Below are 17,098 nucleotides of genomic sequence, written 5' to 3' on the forward strand. Positions count from 1 at the left end.
AACTTTTGTTTATCTAAACTTTATATAAATATATAAACTTTTGATAAACAAAAGTTCTTAATGTTAATATAATCATATTGGCCAATATCTTCTCTTACAGTCAATGACTTCTCTGTCTTAAGAAATTGTTTTCTGCCTCAAGGTCTAAAAGATATTTATGTCTACTTTCTACCTCAGAGTTTTCGAGTTTTACTTTTGAATGTTAGTCTTTAATCCACGTGTAGCGCGCACACACACACAGAACACAGTTTGTGGCCTTTTCGGAGAGAGGCTGGCTTGCTGTGGGCACTGGCTGCCTCTGAGTTTAATCTCACATCACACTTCTGTGACTCATTGCCCCAGCCACCCCGTGCCTCCCCTCTTACTGATTATTCTCATACAGTTCAACTCATGTCGTTTCCTCAGTGATGAGTTCCCAATTTGCCCCCCCTTAGTACTTCCTCTAGTACTGTCTCTCCTTAGTGCTTGTTACAGCTGTATTTTTACATTTGCTGTGTGATTACTTGATTAATGTCTGTCCCCAACTAGACTATACTCTATGAAGACACGAACTATGCCTATTTTGGCTAAACTATTGTATTCCCAGGACTAGTAATATTTGTTGAAATAACGAACTCTAATTCTGAACCATCTCTCCATCCCTGGGGTAAAATTTACTTGTTTGAGTTGCATTATTTTAATATACTGTTGGATTTGATTTACTAATATTTTCTTTAGAATTCCTGTATATGTACGAGTGTATACATATATATAGTGAAACCCTCATTTCTTCTCAACGGACTATTTTAGATTAACAATATATTTCTAAGTGGTATTGGTGCCAATATCAGAGTTAAAAATAGAGCTCTAGTTCCCCATCTCAGTTCTTGTTTCGGAGGGTCCAGGGTGTAGGGCCGTGACCCCCAAGCCTAATATCACCAAGTACCAGATGACCCGTGAAAAAAGGGCAGGGAAGAGGGAGAGTAGTCTGAATTGGGTTATGAGGCCCCCACCTGGGTACCTCACCTCAGCCATTGAACTCACTTCGCTGGCCGTGAGTCTGTTCCAAGCTCCGGCTAAGGAAGCATCCGCCGAGCCACCCCAGAAAGCGGGATCCACGGCATCTCCTGCCCAGTCTGCCCTCGCGCGGAGCCCCGCTCTCTGGGAACTCACCTCCCCGAAACTCAGGGAGGGCCCTGTTAGGGCCGCCTACTGGCCCTGGTCTCAGACCTTCCCAAGGGACATGGGGTGGAGTGACGTGACGCACTCAGCTCGTGGCCCCACTGATGAGCTTCCCTCCGCCCTACGCCCGAGATGGGGCACAGGCGGTATTTATAAGGCTTGCAGCGCTAAAGACATTTTCCATTATGGTGACTTCCCACAACACATAGCGACATGCAAAATTGAGGGGCGTGCCAGACGGGCGTCGTCTCGCCGAAGCGCACGCGCGCTGCGTGTTCCCGCCGCGTGAAACGGCCCGCGATTCCTGAGAGCGAGTTGGTGACGTGAACCCATGGCGACTCGGCGGCGGGGGACTAGAGGCGGCCCGGCGAGAGGTTCGGAGAGCCTTGTTAAGGGGCGGAATGCTGGGGGCGGAGAGTCAGGAAAGGAACGATACCCCCTGCCCTGGCCCTACCCCTTCCAGCTCTCCAGGACCTGCAATTGGCGAGCAAACCAGTTCTGGTGCTATACTTTTAAAATTTCGGTGTTCGGAGCTTTTTGGATTACAGAGTTGTAGATAAAAGCTCGTGGACCTGTAACAAGTATCAGTACTATTGCTAATACCAAATGTCATCCAATTACAAATAATTAATTGCAAGATGCATCATTATTTTATGTACCACTAAGAAAGGATAAATGCTTCCAATTAAACCATGATTAACTATTTGTATGACATCCAATGTAAGATGCATCCCAATTTCAGAGAGTAGAAATGGGAGCCTTAGAATTGTTGAGATGGATATAGTACTCTGTGTGTTATGTTCTTAAATGCGTAGGTACACCTTATAAATTAGGTACTATTGTTGTCACCCTCTGGATTTTACAGTTGGAGCAACTGAGTGAGGTACAAAGAGATGAAATTAACTTCTCCAGGGTTCCGCAGCCAGAAGAAGCAGAGCTGGGCTCTAAGCCAGGCACAGATCCTAGAGCAGTCTACTAACTATTATCTCATAAGGCCTCGGGTGGTTGGAGGGTAGGTATTTGGGGGGACATTGGGGCACAAGTAAACAGAAGAGATAAGCAGGCTGTAAACTTACAAGAGCCCTGGGGCTCCCTTTTATTTTATTTGGCTAGAATAGTGATTTAGGAAAGATCACTAAAATGGTTATCCAGAATAGTGGTGTGGCCAGTGTTCATTGATTCTTTGTAAATTTACAAATCCTTCTTAAACCATTAAGATATTTTAAAGATAAAAGATTTTTTTTTTCAACATGGGATCATATTCAGTGCGTACTCATTCATTCTTTGTCTGCTCATTGTTCTTGTGCTTAGCTTCTGTAACGTTAAATGAAACCAAGAGAGTTAATAATGGCAACACAGTTCCAGAAGACTCTCCTCCTGCCAAGAAAACTCCCAGATGCCAGAGACAGAAGAAAAAAGAGCCTGTGGCTGGAGGAAAGGCTGATAAGGACAGGAAAGAAGACGAGAAAGGTAGTAGACCAGGGAGGTCTCTGGGAGGGATGGGGGTGATGTTTGTTCTTTCAACTCTTATTTCTTCCCTCCTTGAGGACATAATTAATTTCCCTATCCTTTGGGCATACCACAGGACTAATCTAATTTCTTGAATCTTCATTTTCATGTATGTGAGGCACATTGTTGAGACCTAGGCAGAAAACCAGGATTACTTGGGGGAGGGCAAAATTAATTATGGCAGGTTTCTGTCTAACTATGATATGGCTACTTTTAATTCCCATACAAGTAACTATAGTACATATCTGTCTTTCCTCAGAATCTGTGAAGTCCTTGCTGTTAAAGGGCAAAGCTCCCGTGGACCCAGAGTGTACAGCCAAGGTGGGGAAGGTGAGAGACTCTGGAACCTACCCTCAGTCCATTAATTTCTCAAAGAGTAGTGTTCTTTTGTTATTAGGATTTTTTTCTAGGACATTGCTAGTATTCATTTTAGGAATCCTTTCCAAAATATTGCTAGTGATTAATTTTCTCCAAGTCCAAGGAGTGGGAGTGGTAGAGTTTAGGGTTAATGATCAGGGTGTTTTTAACGTGGTTACTTTCTGGGGTTGCCATCAGCCATCCAGATATCGTTATTAAGAAAGAACTGTCTTGTTCAAATGAGAAACTATGCCCTGGAATGGCACTAGTTACTGATGAATGGAAAAAGAATGTGAAGAATACAGAAGAAAGGCTGCCTCTAGAGCAGGTTTCCTTTAACTGAGTTGGAATCTTTTGTGTTTCTGTAATTAGAAAAGGCAGTATGTTTTCATTATAGTAATGACAGGCTGTGTGCAGAACATATGTTTGCATTTCTTTCCCTGGAAAATGGATGTTGGTGGTACTGGAGAATGACTTCTTGAGGCATAAAATAATTCAGAGCTTCACTTAGGATCTCAGAGGTGAGACTATACTAATTTTTTTTTTCTTCTCTCTAGGCTCATGTGTATTGCGAAGGGAATGAGGTCTATGATGTCATGCTAAATCAGGTAAGAAGAGGAACCATTCTTTTAATAGAATTTTTGTTCTTGATAATTATTGATGATAGCATCCCAGTTCCCAGATCTTTAATTCTAAAGTCCCTTATATTAGGCACTAGTGGTTAATACTCCTGAGTCCTGAGCCCTACCTGATAGTGAACTCTTCTATGAGAACCAGATCTTTTTACAAATTTTGTGTCATTTATTGAACTGTAAACTCTATTCATATCCCTTTATGCATTTTCTAATAAGTTGTTGATCATTTCCTTACTGACTTGGAGAAACTTTATATAATAGGGAGAAAAGCCCTTTTTCTCTAATATACATTGCTTATATGGTTTTCAAATTTGTCATTTGCCTTTTGATTTCCCTTACAATATACTTTTTGTCCATATTGAAATTTAAAATTTTTATGTGGTTAAATCAATTTTCTTTTTAATTAAATTTTTTTTCTTTACTATGGAAATTTTTGTCAGTTTTTTTGTTTTGTTTTGCTTTGTTTTTGTGGCTGGCCAGTACAAAAATCAAACACTAGACCTTGGATGTTTTTGAATAGGTGACACACTTGCCTGGTAATATATTTCCTGGATATCACTTCATATTTGAATATATTGATCCAACGTATATAATTTTAACAGCTAATATTATTTTGTAACTACTTCTTCCACTTAAAATATCATGAGCAGATAGAAAATATCCTAAAGCCCCTTTTTGTCTAACATACAGTGACTTTATAATGTGAGCAGGCAGAAGGTAGAGGTAGGAACAGGCAACATGCTTAAGAAAGAAAAGTGCCTGGATAACTAGGGCTCAGTCTTACAGCATGAGCTCCTGTGCTTTATCTTGGACTACTCTCTCTGCACTGTGAGTTACTTACGGATACCTGTTTTTAGATACTAGTCATATTCTCTCTGAGTGTCTCCAAGTCAGGTCAGGTTATCTGTGTGACAGATGTGGCAATGGTTTCTGCATATCCTTTGTCCCCTCCCAACATTGACTTGCTCTCTGCTCTTTGTCAAATTTCTGCAGCTGACAAACCAAAGCTGTGAGAACTACCAAAGAGTTAGTCATCTAAACAAACAAGCATAATAGTTATAGACCTTTTGAGCATCTAAATTGTTTTCATTTGGGAAATAATTATTGCGAATGTACTGGGAACCAGAAAACAGATGGCCTTGAAAGTATATATGGAGGGAACTGAGGTAGGAAAAAAACAGAAGTAGCTAATCAGTATAGCCTCTTCGAGGTTAGGTAGAAAGTTTTAGGAAGCTCCAGGCTCCTGTTTAATTCTTAAGAATACGGAGTTTAATGTGTAAGCCCTATTCCTTTTTTATATCCTTACTCTTACAAGGATCTACTTTTCTTGCCCCAAGCTATCCTTTTCCTTATGGAGATTACTGGCATCTGTGACCAAGGAAGAGTCATAAGTTTATATGATTTCCATTTGCAAAACTGTTTCCTTTTATGTTCATATTTCTCTCACATGACAGACCAATCTCCAGTTCAACAACAATAAGTACTATCTGATTCAGCTGTTAGAAGATGATGCCCAGAGGAACTTCAATGTTTGGATGAGATGGGGACGAGGTAATTACTTTTATTATGGATTTTATGAGTTGTCATTCAGAAAGCCAGAAACAAAGAACAGAAAAAAGCCAGAAGCAGCTTAGTGAGTGGCCAAAGGATCCTGTGGTTTTATTTTATTTATTTATTTACTTAAAAGATGACTGGTTAGGGGATCTTAACCCTTGACTTGGTGTTGTCAGCACCATGCTCTCCCAAGTGAGCTAACCGGCCATCCCTATATAGGGATCCAAACCTGTGGCCTTGGTGTTATCAACACCACACTCTCCCAAGTGAGCCATGGGCCGGCCCAGGATCCTGTGGTTTTAAATTGGGTAAGTGGAGGCTTTGAAGTCTGGGAGGGGATTACAAATCAAGTTGAGCTTCTTCAAATTGGGGAATGGCATGCATCCTCCTTAGGAAATTTCCATTGGAAAAACTAAGAGCAACCCATTGGAGTTGAGAGCTCTCCTGCAATTGGACTGCTGGTATTGCTCGTAGACTGGCAGTTAGCAGGTAACTTGCCCTTTTACCTTTCTTTTATCCCTTTCCTGCCCGTTTGTCAGATGTTAAGCAGAGAGGCTTTAGAGAGCTGGCCTATAACTATTAGGGAACTGTTCTTGGATTGAGGACAGGGAACCATCTTATGTATGGCATTTGTTTTGCAGTTGGGAAAATGGGACAACACAGCTTGGTGGCTTGTTCAGACAATCTCAACAAGGCCAAGGAAATCTTTCAGAAGAAGTGAGTGCTAAGAAATGAGTATGAAAAATACCCTTCTTCTTCTTGAATGTATCTTCTTTAAGAATTTTGTAATAAGTATGATTTGGCCTAAATATTAACATCTTTCCATGCTGATATTATGTGATTGGAACACCAAACTGCATCCTTAGTGATTAAATCAAACTAGAACCTTGAAATTAACTAAAACCAGAAAGACCTAGTTTGTTTGTTTATTTTATTTTATTTTATTTTTTTAAAAGATGACCAGTAAGGGGATCTTAACCATTGGCTTGGTGGTGTCAGGACCATGCTCAGCCAGTGAGCAAACTGGTCATCCCTACATAGGGATCTGAACCCATGGCCTTGGTATTATCAGCACTGCACTCTCCTGACTGAACCACAGGCTGGCCCTAAGACCTAGTATATTTAATACACAACCAACAAGTTTAGGAAATTTTGGAAAAATGGAGAATATACAACTAGAGTTTTCTTTTTTTTTTTTTTTTTTGTCTTTTTCGTGACCAGCACTCAGCCAGTGAGTGCACCGGCCAGTCCTATATAGGATCCGAACCTGCGGTGGGAGTGTTGCCGCGCTCCCAGCACCGCACTCTCCCGAGTGCGCCACGGGCTCGGCCCTACAACTAGAGTTTTAAAAATGTTTATTGTGATATGGATGAAAAACTTTCTGGAGTCTCTGGGAACATGTTTATTTCAGGGAAAGGGATTAGATATCTTTTGTTTTAAATCTCAGTGGTTTTCGTGGTGTTTGAGGGCCTTTGGGGAGCCTAAGAGTCCTTTTTCCCCATTTTTTTATTCCCTTTGTCTCCAGAGCTTTTCTGTCCATTCAGTGTCATAATTTAGAATCCAGATTTATGGAAAGTTGATGTGTAAAGGAGCTCTGTACTGGGAAATAAATTTTTTAGAGTTTTCTGTCTAAGAAAACAGTTGTAAGTTCGTCTCTAGTAGTAAGGTTTTCTTTGGGCTCTACAGATTCCTTGACAAAACAAAAAACAATTGGGAGGATCGTGAGAAGTTTGAAAAGGTGCCTGGAAAATACGATATGCTACAGATGGACTATACCATCAATACTCAGGTAAACTCTAACTCTACCTTTGCGGGGAAAGCTGTTTCCTCTTAATCAGAGTAAAGTGTAGCAGGATGGCTTAGATCGGTCCGAGACCAGAACAGGCCAAAGTGTCTGGAGCCGTGGCCATTTCCCACCTCGAGGTAATCTCTCTGATGTTTGGGATCTGGAAGAGGCTGTAAGCATGAGTATAGAATGTGTCTTTTTAGTCGCTGCTATTTACCAAGGTTCTTATAAAATCTTACGCCCTGTTTCCAGAAGTTTAATGTTATGGACCAAGAGAGAAATAATAAATAATCTAATAGTAAAACTATGTGTAAAGTTGTCTTCACTTCTGGTTATATACCACAGTAAAAAAAAAAAAAAACTAATTTTGACGAAGTAAGGTGTACCAGGATGCTGAAAACTGTCACATATCTGAAAAATAGAGAAATCTAAGTCTTTTTAAGATGAGAAAAATTTTTTTTTTTTTTTTGTCGTTTTTTCGTGACCGGCACTCAGCCAGTGAGTGCACTGGTCATTCCTATATAGGATCCGAACCCGCGGCGGGAGCGTCGCCGCGCTCCCAGCGCAGCACTCTACCGAGTGCGCCACGGGCTCGGCCCAAGATGAGAAAATTTGAGACATAATCGCTATCCTTACATACTTAATGACATCATTAGGAGGGCCTTTTAGACTTGTTCTGAGTGTTCAACTGTGGGAGGCAGAAGTAGTACTAAAAGGTGGATGTCACATTGAGTACTCTAATTCGATTTATAATGGAATGTGCCTATGTTCAAGTTCAAGTAGAGGCTGATTGATGATCACCTTGCCAGATAATGTAGAACCACTCCTTGCAGGGCCTTAAAATAGATCCTTTCGAATTTTATAGGTTTTTGTTTGTTTGTTTGTTTTGCTATAGAGTGAAGAGGAAACAAAAAAGGAGGAATCTCTTAATAAATCTCCCTTGAGACCAGAGTCACAGCTAGATCTTCGGGTACAGGAGCTGATAAAATTGATCTGTAATGTGCAGGCCATGGAAGAGATGATGATAGAAATGAAGTATGATACCAAGAAAGTCCCACTTGGTAAGACTATAGATTCTTTCCTGCATTCTCTCTTCATATTTCCTACTTTCTTTAATGTGATATTTCATCACCATTGTGATTTAAAAGTGTTGATAGTACTAAACAAAGAAAACGGGATTTGGGATGAGACATTGTGTGGAGGAAGGAGTAATGAGGAATTATTTGGAAAGTTGAAAGGGGAGAGTCTTTATTGGGCAGGGACATAAGTACAGTTTACAGGATGGGACCCTAATTTAGAGTCTCATCTCTGGCTGGGCCTGCAGGGAAGCTGACAGTGGCTCAGATCAAGGCAGGTTACCAGTCTCTTAAGAAGATTGAGGATTGCATTCGAGCTGGCCAGCATGGACGAGCTCTCACAGAAGCATGCAATGAATTCTACACCAGGATCCCACATGACTTTGGGTAAGGCCTGTGCTGGTATTTCACTTTGTTCTTCTACCCATCCATATCCCGTAAGTCAATCAGCAGCAGCTATAATCTTTTTAATCTTTTATTCCTAAGGAAATGATCATCTTGAATAGATATAGAGCCAAAATGATTTATAAGTAACTTATTTAATCAGTTACAAATACGGGATGCAATCTCCTGGCCCGATTACAACCATATTCTTTGACCAAGTGAAAATTACCAACTCTAGAGAATGTATCTACCTATCCAACCACTAAGTTGCATATCACCCCCTTTTCTTATACTTTAAGGTGATTATAACCACACTAACACTATTTCTGGAACTCAAATGATACTAGATATATAAAGTACATTTTATTTGTTCTGTATTCTGGTTTTTATTCTATTTCTATTCCTTCCATTGCTTTATAGATCTCTTTGGTCTGGGAATAACCATGAATGGTCAACAGGTCTACCTTTGCTTCTAGACAGGACTATTTCCAATATATTCCTTATTAATATTGATGTTGCTTATTTATTTTTGTTTATTATTTATTTATTTGTTTGTTTGTTTTTTTTTCAAAAGATGACTGGTAAGGGGATCTCAGCACCACGCTCAGCCAGTGAGCTAACCAGCCATCCCTATATAGGGATCAGAACACGTGGCCTTGGTGTTATCAGCACCACACTCTCCCAAGTGAGCCACTGGCCGGCACTGATGTTGCTTATTTAAACAAAGATTCCATAAAAAAGAATTTCAACCCTAGTCTCAAATGCCAAAATCTATATTGTTTGTTTTATCCTACTCAGAGTATATATTTGATATCCCTTTATATATTTGTAAATTAAAGTCTCTTTATAGATCTCTCTTTCTCTCTCAAAAGGAAAACCCCTGTTTCTTCTACCTATTTTCTTTTTTTAAAAAAAAGATGACCGGTAAGGGGATCTTAACCCTTGACTTGTTGTTGTCAGCACCGTGCTCACCCAGTGAGCTAACCGGCCATCCCTATATGGGATCTGAACCCAGGGCCTTGGTGTTATCAGCACCACACTCTCCCGAGTGAGCCACGGGCCGGCCCTCTTATACCTATTTTCTAAAGGACCTATTTTAGGTGTGTTATTTTTAGTCACGTGCCTTGTAGCCACATATCAGAGAGCTCATTGTGGGTTATGTATCTGTCTTTAGACTCCGTACCCCTCCATTAATCCGGACAGAGAGAGAACTGTCAGACAAAGTACAACTACTAGAGGTGAGCTGTGTGTGGACTGGGAAGTAGTAAATCTCTTATCCCAGCCTCCTTCCACATTGACTCTATATCTCATCTTCTCAGGCTTTGGGAGACATTGAAATTGCTATTAAGCTGGTGAAGACAGAGCTACAAAGCCCAGAACACCCACTGGACCAACACTATAAAAACCTACATTGTGCCTTGCGCCCTCTAGACCATGAAAGTTATGAGTTCAAAGTAAGAAAAGTGATAATTTGTTTTCATACTCTTAGACCCTCAGGACCCACTCTCCCCCATCCCACTATTCTCTGGCTACTTCTGGTTTACAGCAAACTGTCAAATAGGGCAAAATTTCAATTTACTAAGAATTTGGGAAGGTAGAGCTCTTTCTAACCACCTTGTAAGAACATTTGAGAGCAGAAAGGTCTGCCAAGTTGTACCAGAAGCCCTGAGTTTTTCAGTTCAGCCTGGTCTCTTGTAGAGTCCACATCGGCCATTTCTTCCATTCTTTTCCGCAGGTGATTTCCCAGTACTTACAGTCTACCCACGCTCCCACACACACTGACTATACCATGACCTTGCTGGATGTTTTTGAAGTAGAGAAGGAGGGTGAGAAAGAAGCCTTCAGAGAGGAACTTCATAACAGGTCTGAGTCTAGCTTTGGGTTTGGGAAGACATTTCTTGCCTGCAGTGCAGTTACAGAACTTACAAGTGGAGGATGGCAGAAGCAGCTCTTGGCTTTTTTATGCTGTGGCCTATGTTTGCAGAAGAGCAGCAGAGTACAATAATAATGGTTTTTCCTTAGGATGCTGCTATGGCATGGTTCCAGGCTCAGTAACTGGGTGGGAATCCTGAGCCATGGGCTTCGAGTTGCCCCACCTGAGGCTCCCATCACAGGTTACATGGTGAGTAGAAATTGAACTCTGGGAGGAGCACAAAGGAAAAGGATACAGTAATGTTCTCAATCCTTTTTTTTCTAGATTAGGATTAGGTGGTACCCTTCTTCAAGAATTAAACCAGCTCACTGATAACCGTGTCATCTCTTCTTGTGTCCCTCTTTAAATTTCTAAAGATATCTCTCCTTTCCCCTAGAAGGCAGAGATTCACATTCTTCTACCCTCTCTGGAACAGAATTGTGAGGGGAAATGGATAAGGGTCCTTTCTGTGTTTAAGAGAATAGAAAAACAGGGTCAGTGGTATAAGCCTTCTTTCTAACACAGTGGTTTAAGCAGCTGACCTTGGTGTTTGTTTATATATCTCAGTTTGGAAAAGGAATCTACTTTGCTGACATGTCTTCCAAGAGTGCCAATTACTGCTTTGCCTCTCGCCTAAAGGATATAGGACTACTGCTCTTATCAGAGGTGAGGCAGGAACACATCTGTCATCTATAGTTTATTATTTGTTTGTTTTGTTTGTATTCTCTAGTTTATTATTCTTATTATTTCAAGTGAGAAAAGTTTGACCCCAGAACCAAGAGGTTCCCCTGGGATAACTTGAGAGGGGAGCCAAGTACAATTTTCATTGCATTGGATTTCTCTGCTGAAGCAGGGAAAGAAAGTACTGATGGAATTTTTTGTTTGGCTTTAGAGCCATCTAATTTTCTGTAGGATGTGGGCATTCAAAGATCTTTTGCTTTGCAGGTAGCTCTAGGTCAGTGTAATGAGCTACTAGAGGCCAATCCTAAGGCAGAAGAATTACTTCAGGGCAAACATAGCACCAAGGGGCTGGGCAAGATGGCTCCCAGTCCTGTCTGCTTCGTTACCTTGTAAGTACTCAACAGCCAGTAGGGCCAGAAAACTCCTTTTGGCCAGATAAGACTCTACTTTCTACATTCCAACTTCTGAACCGGGGGCTAATGTTGACACACTTTCTTCCATTTGGCAGGAATGGGAGTACAGTGCCCTTAGGACCAGCACGTGACACAGGAGTTCTGAATCCAAAGGGGTATACTCTCAACTACAATGAGTTTGTCATCTATAACCCCAACCAGGTCCGTATGCGATACCTTCTAAAGGTTCAGTTTAATTTTCTGCAGCTGTGGTGAAGATTGACATTAACTCAGAGAATATATAATCTTCAAGCAAGAAAATAAGTAATATTGTACTTTTGAAATTTTTGCTATTTTATGTAATAAAAATGATACAAACTGGCTGATACTACTGGCTTCCTTGGGTTTAACTTTTCCAAGCACATATTTCATCTGATGTTAGTATTTCTTCCTTTTCATGATAGAGAGTACCCATTGCTCTGTGTATCCCACAGCTAGCTACAGGTAACTCAGGGTCCTGTTCTTGCACAGCAGAATAGCTTCTGTGCATTAAGGGACAAAAAGGGGAATTCAGTTTTGAATTCAGTTTTTCTACAAACAAGTTTATTGGGCATTATTGCAGGAAGGGTAAAGGCAGCAAAGCTGAATTGTTTCCATTTTTCCCATCCAAATCTCACTTGCCTTTTTCCCATTTATCAACTGCAGACGAGGTCTGCCACCACTTAACATCCTAGGACTCATCAGATGTCCATAAATTTGGGAAGCCCTTGGAAGAGTGTCACTAAGTCTAACTACATAGGGGGGAGGAAAAGAGAGAAGTAGATTGAGGTTTTACATACCCTGCTCCATCTAAGTACTTAAGTTTGGGTAAGATCCAAAGACTTTCTGACTTTATTGGTTTGTTTGTTTGTTTGGTGCTGGCTGGTATAGGAATCTCACTTTGTTTTTAAATACATGCAACACAGGTACACACATTTGCGCACACACAACACACTTCCTTAAATAACAATGAAGGTTGTTTAAATGAAAACAACAGCCTGTAACGTTTTAGAAGCCAGATTACCAATGTCTGTCAAAATTTAAAATGTAAATATTCTTTGACCTAAAACTTAAAGATGTACGTTTTTGCATAAATGATGTCACTGCAGCATTGGTGTACACAAAAAGATCCACTGATAAGGAATTAATCAACTATATGCACTGATTGAAGTATTTTGCTGCTATTAAAACTGAAGTAGACTTGACATACTTTACCAAAAAATGGAAGAGAAGGGAATACTTTGCAACTCCTTCTTTAAGGCAGTATAAAACCAAAATCAGACAAAGATCACAAGAAAAGAAAACTACAGATGAATTTCTTCTAATATAATTGCAAAAATCAACAAAATGCTACCAACCCTAATGCAGCAACATATAAAAATGATTATATATCATGACCGAATGAGATTTATCACGGGAATGCAAGGTTGGTTCAACATAAAAATCAACACAGGACAAAAATCACATGACCATCTCAACCTGAGAAAGGGTGTCTTTGAAAAACCCACAGTCAAGATGGTGGAACAGATGGTACCCAGCATTACCCTCTCACAATTAACCAACTTACAACTGTTAAAAAGCAATGACTGCCAAGCTGGGGCCACTAGAGCTCAGAGTAAGAGAAAGAGACCTAGAGTTCATGAAGGCAGGAAAAGCCACAATGAGAGAAAGGACAGCTCCAACCATTTGGAGCCCTGACCATCTCAGGGCTGGCCCTGGTGAGCACACAGAGCAAGAGCTGGCAAAAGCCACTGCTGTGCCCTTTGTATGAAGTGAAGGCTGCAGGAGAGAAGAGGGCCTTGGTGGCCCCCAGGCCAGCAAGACCACTAACAGGGTTCCCGTGGACCCACATAGGAGCAAGGAGCCACAACTGAAAAAAAGGAGACACTCAGAGGCTGGTGAGTCATCACAAGGGACTGGCACATGGCCTGTCCCATGGGAAGTGTTTGGAGTGTAGGGGGTGGGGGAGACTGACCCACTGGGGGAATATTAGGGCACATCATGGACAGCTGATCTGCCCCCCAATCAACATGGGACCACTCAGTGGAGACTGGTCAGGAATATAGAACGGCAGGGGGTGCAGTTTGCTGAATAGACTCAGGCTCAGACCAGAGTTTCTACACAACCCAGGTGTACTGGACCTCACAAAACCCAGAAGTGCTTACAAAGTCAACAATTAAAACCTGAGCTGCACAAAAAGCCTTCCCCAGAGAATTAGCAACAAAGCAGCAATTTAGCTCAACCACAGGGCTCAAGTGCTGGTTCCCACAGGATGTTCCCCCATTTTAGAAGTAACAAAAGGACAACAAATTATTTCCACATGCAGAGTTTAAGTGATAGGAACAGTGAATAATCCAACACAGAATTTAAAGAAAAAAAACCCCCACAGATCAGAGACAAAGTTCTGATATTAACCAGTAAAGGTCTAACACCACTAAAGAACACCTATAAACCTAGGACTGGAAGACCCCTGGGCTTCCAAGCCAGGGTTGGGGAGTGTCCAAGGGCCTCAGCCACACACACACCCCCGACTACTGCATCCAGCCCAGTGACAACCACTGGGTTGCTGCATGAAGCGCCCCAGGCTACCTTGCTGAGGCAGCTTTGGCCACACACCCCTCCACCCCTGACATCTGCAACGAGACCAGTGATGACCACTGAAACACCACTGGAAACCCCCTGGTCTCCCAAACCAGGGCACTGGGGGCCTGAGGGCTTTGGCCATACCCCCTGACATCTGCATTCAGCCCAGCAACAACCAAGCCACTACTTGAAGCCTCCTGGTCTCCCCTGCAGGAATGAGGCAGGTGCCACAGGCCTCAACCACACTCCCCCTCTTCCTCCTTTCCCATCCTATTTCCTTCCCCCTTCCATTCTCCCCCTCCCACCCAACTGCTCCACAACAACAACTTATTTTATTTTATTTTTTTAAAAGATGACCGGTAAGGGGATCTCAACCCTTGGCTTGGTGTTGTCAGCACCACGCTCAGCCATTGAGCAAACCGGCCATCCCTATATAGGATCCGAACCCGTGGCCTTGGTGTTATCAGCACCACACTCTACCGAGTGAGCCACGGGCCGGCCTCACAACAACAACTTAGAATGTAAAAACAGATGGAGCCGGGCATCGACCCCTCCTCCCACAACCAGGCACACCACAGCTATCACTGGGCCCATTACTCTTTCAGAAGGAGAGAAGAGATCTAGGGTTATCAGATCTGGGAGAGGGGAGGGAGAGGGGGAAGATGAGAGATTGGATAAGGGACATAAAGTACAATTTATAATAATATATATGCTAATAATATTGATTTGATTAACATATGTTAATGCTGAACCCCCAAAATATGCATAATCAATTATGGATTCAATAAAAAAAAATTAATATTCCCAGTAATAAGTTGATATCATGAGTTCCCAATAAGATGCACCAAGAAGGGCACATCATCTCTTCTATTTTCCCCTTAAATACATAATCTCAGTCTATTCATGAAAAATAGCAGACAAAACAAAATTGAGGGACATTCTATAAAACATTTGGCCAGTATTCTTCAAAAGTGTCAAAGTTATGGAAAGACTGAAAAACTGTCACAATTAGAGGAAACTGAAGAGACATGATGACTAAATGCATTGTGGTATCCTGGACTAGGTCCTGAAACAAAACAAGGGCATTGTTGGAAAAACTGGGGATATCGAAATTGTGTCTGTACTTTAGTTAATAATATTGGACAAATGTGACTGTCTTAGTTTTGATAGAGGAAGCTGGGCAAAGGGTGTCCAGGAACACTCTGTGCCATTTTTGCAACTGTCCTGTAAATCTTGAATGATGAAAAAAAGAAAAAAAAAAAAAGACTAAGAGCCTTTCTAGTGGAAAAGCACCAATGGAGATAAATTCCTTAGGGACATTTATGTTTTTCTCGCACCCTTGACAGTAGGTATAGTCATGTGACTTGCTTTCTCATATTTATGAAATTTGAGTGGAAGGAGTTTGTTTTATTTCTAGGTGGAAAGTTTAAGAGCCAGCAGTTACTTGCCAAATGAAGCACAGATCTCTGTGAGCAAAGTAGAGCACAGCACCCTCAGTAACCCTCAGAGGGCTTGTGGCATGAGTAAGAAGTAAATCGTTGCTATTTTACACTATTCAGATTTTTGGGTTGTTACCATAGCATCACCTCAATATCCTGATACTGAAACACACCTATCATCCCGGATGGAAAGATTAGATATTTGAGAGAATATCAGTTCCACATACAAATTTTTTTGAAAACTGAAGAATTTAGTCCAGATTTCATCTGCCAAATATACAGTATACTAATAACCAACACATTTTGAGAAAAAAAATGAGGTGATACTTGAAAGAAAGTGAGCCGACGCTGGGTACCGTTCAAGCTTTATTAAAGGAAAAGAATCTGCTAGGCTGCGCTCAAAGTGACAGGCAGCCCAGGGCCGCCCTCAAAATGGAAAGCTGCACCAGGTGTGGGGGTGGTAGAGCTTATATAGGGCGCCAAGGGTTGGCTGCTACCATCAAGGAGGGGCATTATGCTAATGTGGAAACTATGCAATGAGTGTGCAGAACTGCACCCTTTCAGGAGCAAAAGTGTTTCTGTTTAAGTCGCAAAGCTTCTTGTGAAGGCAATGGGGGAGGGGTTTGGTGCTGGAGTGGAAGACAAGGCCAGTGGCTACTTTGTGCTTATTGTGTGCACAATGGCTCCAGTCACGTCCAAGATCTATCAATAATTGTACTGTTGGATAACAAAAAGAACAGTCAAGTTAGCACTTACTGAACACTTGACCACGTGTCAGCTACTGTTCTAAGTGTTTACACCTTAACTCATTTAACCCTTACAATAACCCCATGAAGTAGGCACCATTATTACAACTGTTTCACAGATGTGGAAAGGGAGATTTGAACATAGGCAGTCTTGTTCTCAGTCCATGCGTTTAGCCACTATGTTACCCAGTTTCTCTAGAGTAGTGCTTCTCGAACCTTCTGTGATGAAGGACCAGTTTGCTTTTTCGTTTTAATTTCTAGTTTGCCATGAAATAATACTTTCATAAAATATAATAAAAATTACTAAGATGAAAAAGCATATAAAATACAAATCTCAATTTTTATTATTAAATCTGTCAGATATGATTACTTTTCAAATTCCTAAACAGCTTCTAAATGCTTACACTCAACTTCTATACTTTTGTGAACCAAAAATTAACAATTTGTCAAAAATTAACAATTTGTCAACTGGCACTAGTCCACGAACCGAACTTTAAGTACCTCTGCTCTAGATTTCAAAAACAGATGTGGATGGATGTGAAAAAATAGATGTGTAAAAATTAGGTCTATAAAAAAATGCTTTTGTGAACGGGTAGGAGAAGAAAAGATTGTTCAAATGTCCCACAGCCCTACAATCCAGTGGCTTTAACTGTGGAACTCAGCCAGACATTGGAAGACACTGAAATTCTGTTTAATAAGAACCCAAAGGATGTTTAATGTAAAAGATTGATTTTCCCTGCAACTCCTTTGGGTACATATTTACTTTTACCTACAGTCTGTTCTTGTCTTCACTCACAGCAACCATATTATGACCTTGAAGTTTATCTCTGTTGGGAAAATGGAA

At 41.2% G+C, this 17,098-nt stretch overlaps 1 protein-coding gene across 1 annotated transcript; it reads left to right on the forward strand.

The window, feature by feature from the left end:
• Positions 1-1,438: 1,438 nt before the first annotated feature.
• PARP2 (poly(ADP-ribose) polymerase 2) lies at positions 1,439-11,824 on the forward strand. The gene is made up of 16 exons (XM_063090653.1): positions 1,439-1,535; positions 2,473-2,631; positions 2,930-3,000; positions 3,585-3,635; positions 5,117-5,213; positions 5,858-5,933; positions 6,903-7,005; positions 7,898-8,063; positions 8,327-8,465; positions 9,637-9,700; positions 9,782-9,916; positions 10,198-10,325; positions 10,485-10,584; positions 10,942-11,040; positions 11,320-11,444; positions 11,564-11,824. The coding sequence occupies exons 1-16, from the start codon at positions 1,493-1,495 to the stop codon at positions 11,721-11,723; spliced, it is 1,716 nt and encodes a 571-aa protein (XP_062946723.1). The 5' UTR covers positions 1,439-1,492; the 3' UTR covers positions 11,724-11,824.
• Positions 11,825-17,098: the final 5,274 nt, after the last annotated feature.

The sequence above is a fragment of the Cynocephalus volans genome, chromosome 3 (genome assembly GCF_027409185.1).
Source record: "Cynocephalus volans isolate mCynVol1 chromosome 3, mCynVol1.pri, whole genome shotgun sequence".
NCBI lineage: Eukaryota > Metazoa > Chordata > Mammalia > Dermoptera > Cynocephalidae > Cynocephalus > Cynocephalus volans.

Bases quoted from the DNA above. Each gene is read 5' to 3' on its own strand.
- PARP2 (XM_063090653.1), top strand. From the start codon at position 1,493: ATGGCGACTCGGCGGCGGGGGACTAGAGGCGGCCCGGCGAGAG. The intron at 9,701-9,781 runs GTGAGCTGTGTG...TCATCTTCTCAG, and splicing joins ACAAAGTACAACTACTAGAG to GCTTTGGGAGACATTGAAAT. The intron at 10,585-10,941 runs GTGAGTAGAAAT...TATATATCTCAG, and splicing joins CTCCCATCACAGGTTACATG to TTTGGAAAAGGAATCTACTT.